Source organism: Mobula birostris, chromosome 7 (genome assembly GCF_030028105.1).
Source record: "Mobula birostris isolate sMobBir1 chromosome 7, sMobBir1.hap1, whole genome shotgun sequence".
Classification (NCBI taxonomy): domain Eukaryota; kingdom Metazoa; phylum Chordata; class Chondrichthyes; order Myliobatiformes; family Myliobatidae; genus Mobula; species Mobula birostris.
The window spans coordinates 165,475,180-165,488,115 of record NC_092376.1 but is presented as its reverse complement, the minus strand read 5'-3'; the positions used below and the strand labels follow the sequence as shown (position 1 = coordinate 165,488,115).

General features: G+C 42.8%; 1 protein-coding gene across 1 annotated transcript in view; it reads right to left on the bottom strand.

Moving 5' to 3' along the window:
* The window catches only part of glra1 (glycine receptor, alpha 1), a 128,162-nt gene that overhangs the window by 16,282 nt on the left and 98,944 nt on the right, over positions 1 to 12,936 (bottom strand). Inside the window, exons 5-7 of the mRNA XM_072264512.1 lie at positions 11,084 to 11,166; positions 8,827 to 8,964; positions 7,588 to 7,802 (exon numbers count right to left, since the gene is read on the bottom strand). Of these exons, the coding sequence (XP_072120613.1) occupies positions 7,588 to 7,802; positions 8,827 to 8,964; positions 11,084 to 11,166 (436 nt within the window). The remainder of the gene's footprint in view (positions 1 to 7,587; positions 7,803 to 8,826; positions 8,965 to 11,083; positions 11,167 to 12,936) is intronic.

Sequence of the window (12,936 nt, the reverse complement as noted above, 5' to 3'; positions counted from 1 at the left end):
ATAAAGGGAAATACATTAACATAGGGAGTAGGAGGAATAGGGAAGCAAATTTAAAAAGAGGCCCAAACTGCCAAGGGCATTTGGAGCCCAATACTGTTTTGTTAAACCCAGAGATGGTTAACATGCAGTACCTAGTTCCCCAGTCTCCAAAATCTGCGATAGTTACAATTTTGCAACAGGGTGAGGATCAATACCAGTGATGTTCAGCTGACCATGACAATGAACTTTAATGCCTTTGCTTCCATTCAGGCTTGAGCTAGAGACAACTGCAACATTTTAGCAATTTACCATCGACTGCAGCATAAGCGGGGTCACTTGGTTTCTCTATTCAAAGAGGAACTACCAAAGGCCAACAGGCTGCAAGAAGATTAAAAAAAAACTGCAGGCGTTAGAAGTTTACAATGAAGTAACAGAAAATACTTGGCTAAGTACTTGCATCTATGGGAAGAGAAACAGATTAAACAGTTCAGGTCGGAGACTCTTCATCCAAACTGAAAAGTAGACAAGCCAAGCTGTGAAGCTATAGAGAGGGTGGGGAAGGAGGATGTCTCTGATAGTGTAAAATTGGGCTGTCCAGGAACGACCAGCTGCAAACAAGGAATGGGAGGAGTTAGAAAGCAGGAACATAAATGAAAATTGGGAGTTGTGAAATGTAGAGCAGAAGGACAAGTCCATTAGGTCGGGAGAGAATAACCAAGCTGAGCTAATATTTTGGAAGGATAACTGACATGTTTCAAGAAATCATGTTACCTGAGACTTTGACTCTGTTTCTCTACCTGCAGTGCAATCTGATCTGCTAAGTGTTTCCAGCATTTCTTGTTTTTGGCCCATCTACATTTGTTTTTGCTGAGCCAATAGACTTTCACACAGTTCCAAGTTTCATTAGCCATGCACGTTCCTTTCTGAGATCTGTCACTTCTACCATCACTAAGCACCCAGCTCACTGTGTAGCCGTTCACTGGTCAACTCTGCTTGGTTACACTGGTGGCTGCTATGGCAGCAGTACCTTCATTCTTGTTACAGCCCTCTCACTTGCAACTGAACCACAATAGATCATAAAGTGGTTGGAGCAAAACAGGGACCTTCTACTAGCAGATGGCTAATTAAAGTGAAGTCTCTGCAGAAACACCCAGCTCCATGAAATGTCCAAAAGCTATTCCCGCTGCATGAAATACGATAGACAATTCATGTACTGAAACAAAGATTGGATCGCTCTTGGCAAATTTTCTACAGAAGTGGTTTACATAGAACATAGAACATAGAATACTACAGCACAGTACAGGCCCTTCGGCCCACAATGTTGTGCCGACCCTCAAACCCTGCCTCCCATATAAGCCCCCACCGTAAATTCCTCCATATACCTGTCTAGTAGTCTCTTAAACTTCACTAGTGTATCTGCCTCCACCACTGACTCAGGCAGTGCATTCCACACACCAACCACTCTCTGAGTAAAAAACCTTCCCCTAATATCCCCCTTGAACTTCCGACCCCTTACCTTAAAGCCATGTCCTCTTGTATTGAGCAGTGGTGCCCTGGGGGAGAGGCGCTGGCTATCCACTCTATCTATTCCTCTTATTATCTTTACACCTCTATCATGTCTCCTCTGATCCTCCTTCTCTCCAAAGAGTAAAGCCCTAGCTCCCTTAATCTCTAATCATAATGCATACTTTCTAAAACAGGCAGCATCCTGGTAAATCTCCTCTGTACCCTTTCCAATGCTTCCACATCCTTCCTATAGTGAGGTGACCAGAACTGGACACAGTACTCCAAGTGTGGCCTAACCAGAGTTTTATAGAGCTGCATCATTACATCGCGACTCTTAAACTCTATCCCTCGACTTATGAAAGTTAACACCCCATAATCTTTTTTAACTACCCTATCCACCTGTGAGGCAACTTTCAGGGATCTGCGGACATGTACCCCGAGATCCCTCTGCTCCTCCACACTACCAATTATCCTGCCATTTACTTTGTACTCTGCCTTGGAGTTTGTCCTTCCAAAGTGTACCACCTCACACTTCCCCGGGTTGAACTCTATCTGCCACTTCTCAGCCCACTCCTGCATCCTATCAATGTCTCTCTGCAATCTTTGACAATCCTTTACACTATCCACAACACCAGCAACCTTTGTGTCATCTGCAAACTTGCCAACCCACCCTTCTACCCCCACATCCAAGCCATTAATAAAAATCACAAAAAGTAGAGGTCCCAGAACAGATCCTTGTGGGACACCACTAGTCACAACCCTCCAATCCGAATGTACTCTCTCCACCACCACCTTCTGATTTCTGCAGGCAAGCCAATTCTGAATTGACCTGGCGAAACTTTCCTGGATCCCATGCCTTCTAACTTTCTGAATAAGCCTACCGTGTGGAACCTTGTCAAATGCCTTACTAAAATCCATATAGATCACATCCACTGCACTACCCTCATCTATATGCCTGGTCACCTCCTCAAAGAACTCTATCAGGCTTGCTAGACACGATCTTCCCTTCACAAAGCCATGCTGACTATCCCTGATCAGACCATGATTCTCTAAATGCCTATAGATCCTATCTCTAAGAATCTTTTCCAACAGCTTTCCCACCACAGACGTGAGGCTCACTGGTCTATAATTACCCGGACTATCCCTACTACCTTTTTTGAACAAGGGGACAACATTCACCTCCCTTCAATCCTCCGGTACCATTCCCGTGGACAACGAGGACATAAAGATCCTAGCCAGAGGCTCAGCAATCTCTTCTCTCACCTCGTGGAGCAGCCTGGGGAATATTCTGTCAGGCCCCGGGGACTTACACCTCCTCTCCCTTAATATCAACATGCTCCAGAACATCAACCTCACTCATATTGTCCTCACCATCATCAAGTTCCCTCTCATTGGTGAATACCGAAGAGAAGTATTCATTGAGGACCTCGCTCACTTCCACAGCCTCCAGGCTCATCTTCCCACCTTTATCTCTAATCGCTCCTACCTTCACTCCTGTCATCCTGTTTTTCTTCACATAATTGAAGAATGCCTTGGGGTTTTCCTTTACCCTACTTGCCAAGGCCTTCTCATGCCCCCTTCTTGCTCTTCTCAGCCCCTTCTTAACCTCCTTTCTTGCTTCCTTATATTCCTCAATAGACCCATCTGATCCTTGCTTCCTAAACCTCATGTATGCTGCCTTCTTCCACCTGACTAGATTTTCCACCTCACTTGTCACCCATGGTTCCTTCAGCCTACCATTCTTTATCGTCCTCACCGGAACAAATTTATCCCTAACATCCCATAAGACATCTCTAAACATCGACCACACGTCTATAGTACATTTCCCTGCAAAAACATCATCCCAATTGCCATTGCCTTCCTCTGGGCAGTGTCTTTACAAGACGGGTGACCCCAGCCATTATCAATACTCTTCAGAGATTTTCTACCTGGTATCAGTGGTCACATAACCAGGACTTGTGATATGTTCCCCAAAATACAAAAGTCTATTTATCTACTTTGAATCAATTCAATGAATGAAAGCAAATCTCATGGTTGCATCAGGTGACACGATGTACTTTGAGAATAAATTTACTTTGTACTTTGTACTTTGAACTTTGACAGAGCCTCTGCACCCTCCAGGAAGGACAATTCCAAAGATTTGGAACCATCTGAGTGAAAATATAACTCCTTAAGTGAAATCCGACACAAACTGGGGGACCACTTTGCTGAGCACCTTTGCTCTGTCAGCCACAAAGGCAGGATCACTCGGTAGCTACCTAGTTCAGTTCAACTTCCTAGTCCCATTCTGTCACATTTTTTTCCATAGCCTCCTCTATTGCCACTATGAAGCCAAACTCAAGCTGGAGGAGCAACAGCTCATATTCTGTCTGGGTAGCCACCAGCCTGATGGCATGAACGTCGATTTCTCTAACTTCAGGTAATTACTCCCCCTCCCTCCTTTCTATTTCTTCATTCCCTATTCTGGTTGCCCTCCTCTCCAGCTCTTCAGATCCCTCTGGTTCCCTTCTCCTTCCTTTATTTTCATGGTGGACTATCCTCTCCTATTAGATTTCTTCTTCTTCAGCCCTTTACTTCTTCCACCTATCCCCTCTCAGCTTTTTACTTCATCCCCCCCCCCCACCTTCCACCCACTCACCTCCCCTCTTCACCTGTTCTCACATATTACCTGCCATCTTGTACTCCTTCCCTTCCCCCAGCTTGTTACTCTGGCTTTTGCCCCCTTCCTTTCCAGTCCTCATGAAGGTACTTGACTCAAAATGTTCACTGCTTATTCCCTCTCCAAAAATACTGCCTGACCTGCTGAGTTCCTCCAGCAATTTGCTAAAGATTTTCACCACCTGCAGAATTTCTTGTGTCTCCTTAAGTGATTAATCACTTATTGTTAAACTGTGGCCCTTGGTTCAAGACTCCCCAACCATGGGAAAAATCCTCCCTGCACTCAGCCTGTAAGGATTTCATAAATTTCAATGGACTTTCCTCTCATTCTTCTAAGCTTTAAGAAGGCAAAAACTCTTCATTCTCTTATTGCATGGAAATCCCACCAATGCTGGAACCAGAGTAAAGATTGAAGATTAATTTTATTTGTCACATGTACATCAAAACATACAGTGAAATGCATCACTTGCAACAAGTCAAATCAATGAGCATTGTCCTGGGGGCAGTACGCAAGTGTTGGCACACTACCGATACCACCCTAACCAAACACCTTTGGAACTGGGAGGTAACTGAAGTGCCTGGAGGAAATCCACATGGTCAAGGGGAGAACATGCAAAGACCTTACAGGCAGCAGTGAGAATTGAACCCTAATTGGTAATTGCTGGCACGGTAATAGTGTTTTGCTGACTACTACGTTACGGTGCTGCCCCATAGAGTAGTGAATCTTTGCAACACCTATTTCTTGCCAACTGTTTCCTTCTTTAAAGGTAAATAATCTTAAGCAGCTTTGAGTCCAGGAAGTTCAGTTGATAACTCCATCAGACAAGCAACCGTAGTTGTAGTTCTGAGTTGGCGGGCTCAAGTCTAAGAGCAAGGACACTGACAGAATGGCAATGTTGGTAGGAGGAATGCTGTCTTCCTGATTGAGGACAATGGGTGAAGGAACCATTACCACTCCTCACCAGATGCTGCACTATCTCCCCATCATCAGATCCTACTGGTGCAAGGCCTCAGAGATCCCAACTATCGGCTGGAGGACCGATTCCTGGACACAGATGGTGCCCTTTGAACACTAATACTCAAGCACAATTGAGGAGGCTGAACCTGGATGAGGACAGACTGAGATTCCACTGAAACATTCAGAACTTTGTTGGCAGCTGTTAACCTTGCCCTGTAAGTTAGAAATATGTCATTGGATGCCATCTTGTGAACTGATCCACAGGTACATAAATGTTGTAGATGGTCACTTCAGTCCTGTGAAGAATGAGTTTCAGTGTCTGAACTGCTTTGATGTCAAATGGAAGTTTTCCAGTAAGGTTATCAATGCGCCTTATGCAAGTTTGGAGTTTGAGGCCTGGCGTTCAAAATCCCATGATCGACGAATCCTGAAGTTCGAAGCCCAAATCGAAAACCAAAATTGGTGAGTCTGGAAGTTGGGACTCAATGGTTGAATCCACTGGGTCGGCATATCTGGACATTGCAGGCCCAGTTGAGTGTGCAAGTACAGGCCCTGGAGTGGAGGTCAGAAGCCTGGAGGTGGTTTGTTCTGGGTTTGGAGGCCTATGAATGGATGGGGGAGTGGGAAGGAGGAATGGAGTTTATTTTGTTGTTGTTTTGTTTTGTTGCTGCTGTCGTGCTGTTAGCGTTGTTGTTTATGTTGTTCTGCTGAACACTGTGGGCAAACTATGTTGGTGCTGGAATGTGTGGCGACATATGTGGACTGCCCCCAGCACTTGACTAGGTTGCTTTAGTAGTTAACGTAAATGACACATTTCGTTGCATGCTTTGATGTACTGTACATGTGATAAATAAATGAATCTGAATCTGAAGCTATATTGAATAGGTTCTCATCATCTGCTATGGTCCCATTATTCGAGTCCTGTGCAGCCACATGCTTTGAGTGACTTTGCTTCTCACTCATTTGGCACTTTGGTTATCCCACTGCCCCCTGCGTGACATTTTGCCATGCACAGACTCCAAGTCGTTGGTGCCTCTAAATTATATGTAGTTTAGCTAATAGACAGATTGCATGATTGGCTATTAGAAATCAAAGAAGGATGAGAGTAAAATTGTGGTAACGTACGTGTGTGTGCGCGCGCACACATCTGAGAACAGTAGGGAAGCGTGGGTTGAAATAAGAGGAGCATATACAGATGTAGATGCTATCGTCTTTGATGATTTCAGCCCCACTACAACTTATGGACCGAGCAGCCTACAGTGACTCCATCAGAGGATTATAGAAAGGGTCCAGGACATTTGCGTGCCCTTGCCCTTCTTGTTTGTCTCCGCTGCCATCAGTCATGTACCACAATGCCATGGGAGAGGTCGATGAGTCTGGCATAGCTGAACGTATGGCAATGCATGCAAGGTGAGTCGTGGGTGTGAGGTTTGCAGTGGCGGTAAGTGTGCAAGGATAGTGTAGAACTCCTCCAATCAGCTGTTCCAAGATCCATTGAAGTATGCATCTGACTGGTTCTATCAGCATCTGGTATGGAAGCTCCAATGAACAGGATTGATGGAGGATGCCAGAGGGTTGTAGACTCACCCAGCACCATCCTAGGCACTAGCCTCTCCACCATTGAGGACATCTTCAAAATGCAGTGCCTCAACAAGTCAGCAACCTCACCTCACCACCCAGGACATGCTCTCTTCATACTACTACAATCAGGGAAAACACATACTATTTTAGAAACAGCCTCTTCCCCTCCACCATCAAATTTCTGAATGTCAATGAACCCATGGACACGACTTCACTATTCTGCACTCATTTTGTTCTACATGTTTTTTTATATGTTTACTCTTGTAACTTACGATAATATTGTTATGTATTGGACTGTCCAGCTACCACAATACAAAAAATTTCACAACCTATGTCAGTAATAATAAATCTCATTCTGATTCTGATCCTTGGCGTCTACTCTCTCTCCCACATTGTAAAATTCTTCATCGTGTATTCGATCAGATTTACTTTCCAAGGGGCAGATCACACGTGCTCAGTTGTAATGGCCCTTCCCTGGGTTGGTCCAGCCGAACAGTGAGATAGGCATTGCTGTCACCAAAGTCAATGAACAGTTTCTGTGCTAGCTGCATTGCAAATGAATAGTTTCCATTATATGCATATTTGCTCCCTATGCCCTCTTTCAGGGCTCATGAGTTCAGTTTTCGTAGCCTTTTTTAACATTGCATTGACATAACATTAATATTAGCAAAACTTTTTAATATCACCTCACAGTGCAATGTTTGGTTAGAGTCCTTCTGAAGTCCTGTAAATTTATAAAAACTTCTTTATGACTAAGTACTCTATCATATACCTGCAGCACTGTTAACAAAAACACCAATTTATATAAAAAGGAATTGTTGATTATGCTGGTCTTTTGACCTCGTAAGTATTCTATGTAAGACTGGTATCCCACCCTCAGCTTTCAATGTCAACCAAACTGTTACCTTTGGTAGGGATGCTCGGGATCCTGAGCTCTGTGTAGTCATGGTAAGCACTGTGGTAATTCCCAGACCAACACGTGCTGGAGCTGCATCCATGTTAATCCAGAACGAGACCCAGGAGAGGATAACGATAAGAAGACTAGGGATATACATCTGGATTAAGTAGTAACCCATCTGTCTCTCCAGGTGGAAACGTGCCTCTATGCAAGTAAATTTTCCTGGAGTGGGACAGAAAAGTTACAGTGCTGTTATTTATATTAGTTAAGACATTATAATATCATAAATGTCAGCAAAACAAAATCTAAGCCTTCTCAAGGAACATTCACTGTGTTCCACAGAAGCAGTCAGCACGGGCAGGTGGGTCAATAACCAATGGTCACATTGGCTATTGGCAAATGGAATGAAAGGGAATGGGAAGAGAAATTTATTTAAGTTAAACATAGTCATGGAACAGTACAACACAGTACAGGCCCTTCAGCCCACAATGTTGCGCCAACATTTTAACCAACTCCAACATCAATCTAACCCCATATTGGCAAGTCACCTCCCTCCCACATAGCCCTCCATCTTTCATTCATGTGCCTATTTATTAAATGGTTTTAATATATCTACTACCACCCCCAACAGTGTGTACCATGTACTTGCCACTCTGTATGAAAAACCTACCTCTGACGTCCCCCTAAACTTTCCTCCAAATTACCTAAAAGTTACGCCCTTTTGTATTGGCCATTGCCGCCCTGGGAAACTCTGCTTTGTCATGTGCCTCTTATCATCATTTATTATAATTTACTTTTTATTACTTATATATATCAACTACGATAGAGAACAGCATCAACACAATAATTTGAAAAAGTAAACTTTACTGAGCACACAAAGTTAAGCATATATGTTTTCTTGTTCAGAAGGTAATTTTAGACAAACTTAGCATACGGTCTAGTGCCTTGTACAAGTATTACAGTAGTGATGGAATTATTTGCAACATTGAACGATGAGTAAGAACTCGCAGCATCATCACAATCACTATGGTACTAATTACAACACTGACCTGTCCTTCCCCTCCCTCCTCCTTTTTATTCTGGCATCTTCCCCCTTTCTCTTTCAGTCCTTAAAAAGGGTCTCGGCCTGAAATGTCGAGTATCTGTTAATTTCCATAGAAGCTGCCCGACCTGCTGAGCTCCTCAAGCATATTGTATGCGTTGCTTTGGATTTCTGGCATCTGCAGACCTTCTCATGTTTACTAACCTGTGTTGTAGTGCTTTGTGCAGTATCTTAGGTCCTTTTCCTCTTGAAGAATAAACTGTGGCAAAGTTAGTCCATCAGCTACCTGTACAGCAGCAGATTCATCCCATTCAAATATCAGATCATTCATAGTGTATCCAACTGAAAAACAGGAAAGGAGACGTATGAGCAATAAAAACTTCAAATAGAGTTGGCAACTGACCATTGTGATATCAGACTGTAAGGGATTCTTGCAAGTGTACCAAGATGAGGAACTTGTTCCTTTCTACATTAAGACTATAAACAGAGGATGGTGAACTTACGGCACACATGCCCTAGATGGCACACACCAAAGTTTTGTTGCCGTGTGGCATGCAGTGATTATCTTTACTGTTAAATGAAGCAGCAAATTATTTTTTACAACCCAAGGGCAGTGTGATATCTTTACAGGATATGTCTCATGCTAGCTCAGCGCCAGCTAGACGGTTGTGAGAACATGTGATACATAAAACAATGTAAAACGTAGATCGTGTGGATAGTCAGAGACTTTTCCCCAGGGTTGAAATGGCTAGCATGAGAGGGCACAGTCTTAAGGTGCTTGGAAGTAGGTACAGAGGAGATATCAAGGGTGAGTTTTTTTACACGGAGTGTGGTGAGTGTGTGGAATGGGCTGCCGGCGACGCTGGCGGAGGCTGATGTGATAGGATCTTTTAAGAGACTCCTGGACAGGTACATGGAGCTCAGAAACATAGAGGGCTATGGGTAACCCTAGCTAATTTCTAAGGTAAGGATATGTTCGGCACAGCTTTGTGGGCCAAAGGGGCCTGTATTGTGCTGCAGGTTTTCTATGTTATCCACATGATCAATGCCCCTCATCATCTTATACACCTCTATCAGGTCATCTCTCATCCTCTGTCGCTCCAAGGCAAAAAGGCCAAGTACACTCAACCTATTCTCATAAGGTACACCCTCCAATCCAGGCAACATCCTTGTAAATCTCTCTCTCTCTCTCTCTCTCTCTCTCTCTCTATACACTCTCTCTATAGTTTCCACTAGTGAGGTGACCAAAACTGAACAGTACTCCAAGTGGGGTCTGACCAGTGTCTAATATAGCTGTAACATTACTTCACGGCTCTTGAACTCAGTCCCACAGTTGATGAAGGCCAACGCACCGTACACCTTCTTAACAACACTGTCAACCTGCGCAGCAGCTTTGAGTGTCCTATTAACACAGATCCCAAGATTTCTCTGATCCTCCACACTGCCAAGAGTCTTACCACTTATATTATATTCTGCCTTCAAATCGGACCAACCAAAATGAACCACTTCACACTTATCTGAGTTGAACTCCATCTACCACTTCTCAGCCCAATTCTGCATCCTGTCGATGTCCCGCTGTAACCTCTGACAACCCTTTAGACTGTCCACAACACCCTTAACCTTTATGTCATCAGCAAACTTACTAACCCACTCTTGTACTTCTTCATCCAGGTCATTTATAAAAATCAAAAAGAGGACGGGTCCAGAACAGATCCCTGTGGAACACCACCAGTCACTGACCTCCATGCAGAATACGAACCTTCTAGAGCCACTCTTTGCCCTCTGAGGGCAAGCCATTTCTGGATCCAGAAAGCAAGGTCTCCTTGGATTCCATGCCTCCTAACTTTCTGAAGGAGCCTTGCATGGAGAACCTTATCAAATGCCTTACTGAAATCCATATACAGTACATCCACTGCTCTACCTTCATCAATTATATTGTTACATCCTCAAAGAATTCAATCAGGCTCGTAAAGCACGACCTGCCCTTGACAACACGTGATGTTCGGTGTCACATTTCTAAATCCTTGCAGACCTGGTGTATACATTCATATTTGGAAATTGAATGGTTACGATAACAATTGTCCTTTTAAAACATTAATATTAATAACTTTTGAATAGGTTTACTAAAATCATTTATTTCAATCTGTTATATTTTTATGAAAACAATGAATATATGCAGATAAGCAGAAAGACACATCCTTTTTCCTTTAAAAAGTCCAAAATTATTGTTAGTAATTCATTAATCAATTATAATCTATGCTCAAGATAACCTTGGCACTTAAGAGAAAATTTTAGAAGATTATCACCAATTTAGGTACACACTCTCAAAAAGGTTCATCAACCCTGCATAGGAGGTCAGTGATGCACTAATGATTCATAAATAGCCAGCATTGTATAGCTTATAAACATTCTAATATATTGTTCATTTTTGACATTGCTATCAAATCGACAAAATGCTCACAGCTTTCAAGTTGCATTATGCAGGTTTGCACATCCATCGGAAAATTCTTCAAATCCATAGGACAAGCAAGGCTCAGTGTTAACCTGAAAAGAAGCAAAAATTACTTTTGCATTACGAACAAAATTCAAATTAAATGCCTAAACTATTTGACTGGAACTATAAAATCTAAAATGACTTTTTCCATCAGGTTCACTGAACCAAAGCTAATAGGACAGAGGCCAACTTCTTGTTCTTTCACTTTCAAATATGGACTTTCATATGAAGAAAGACTGGATGAACTGGGCTTGTACTCGTTGGAATTTAGAAGATTGAGGGGGGATCTGACTGAAATGTATAAAATCCTAAAGGGATTGGGCAGGCTAGATGCAGGAAGATTGTTCCTGATGTTGGGGAAGTCCAGAACGAGGGGTCACAGTTTGAGGATAAAGGGGAAGCCTTTTAGGACCGAGATTAGGAAAAACTTCTTCACACAGAGAGTGGTGAATCTGTGGAATTCTCTGCCACAGGAAACAGTTGAGGCCAGTTCATTGGCTATATTTAAGAGGGAGTTAGATATGGCCCTTGTGGCTACAGGGATCAGGGGGTATGGAGGGAAGGCTGGTGCAGGGTTCTGAGTTGGATGATCAGCCATGATCATAATAAATGGCAGTGCAGGCTTGAAGGGCCGAATGGCCTACTCCTGCACCTATTTTCTATGTTTCTATGTTTCTATGTTTCTATGTTCTATTTTAAGTGTTTGATGCAGTGGACACTACACTTTTTATGAAGTTTATAGTGGCTTCTAGGTAGTAGTACTTACTTAGTGAATTGACCCAATAATACTGAACAGTCAAACCTGTGTTTGTCATATTAATAGAAAATTACTCATCTTCCTCAATTAAAATATCATGTGGCAAGTTGTATCATGATTGGTTGTGACCCAATGAACTGAAATGATTAGCATAGTGTTGTCAGCGTATAATTCCATCCCTCTCAGCACTGGTTAGATTCAGATTCAGATTAATTTATTCATCACAGGTTTATTGAAACATTCAGTGAAATGTACTCTTGGTGTTAACAAGCACTAGAACTGAACTTGTGCTGAGGGCAGCCAGCAGGTTTCGTAACCTCAACATAGCATTCCCATAATGTTCAGCAGAACAACACAAGCAACAACAGCAGCAAAATACAGCAACGAGTCCCTTTCCTTCTTCCCATCCACCCACCCACACAGTCAGGCCTCTGACCCCAGAACAGGCCACCTCTGGGTTTCTGTGCTCCAGTCCCTGCCCGAACTCGCAGACTCCCAGACATTGGTCTACTGATTAGGTCAGGTAAGTTACCTGGAGCATGTCTCCATGATAACTACTAACAACACCTCCACAAATTAATGAATTACTCTCTTTAATTAACCAATAAATTTTCCACTGCATTAATTACTTTTTTACCAATTCCTGTGATTCTGACTGAAAAATTACAGCAATTAACAACCCATTGTCATAAATCATCTGTTTCACACTCTAATCCCACACTTAAGTGAGATTAGTTGCCTTCATTTCTTGTCCTGCCAGAGTTTAATAAAATAAATTCCCTGATGCTCATTGAAATGACTCAACTGTTATTGGCTTCCTTCATGGCTCTCTCGCTGGGGTGCAAACCTTTCACCCTCACACACAATGTGACAGTTACTAACTATACTTACACTTGTTTTATGCCACTCAACAACATTCAGAAGCAAAGCTCACTCTCTTGATGTTTGTAAGGAAAATAGAAAAATAAGAAAATTGTGAATCTTCCCAGGAAGCTGCAAGACAATATTGCTTAACTGTCCATCACCAATACAGCGAATCAAATTTAACATGTAAGTATATCCA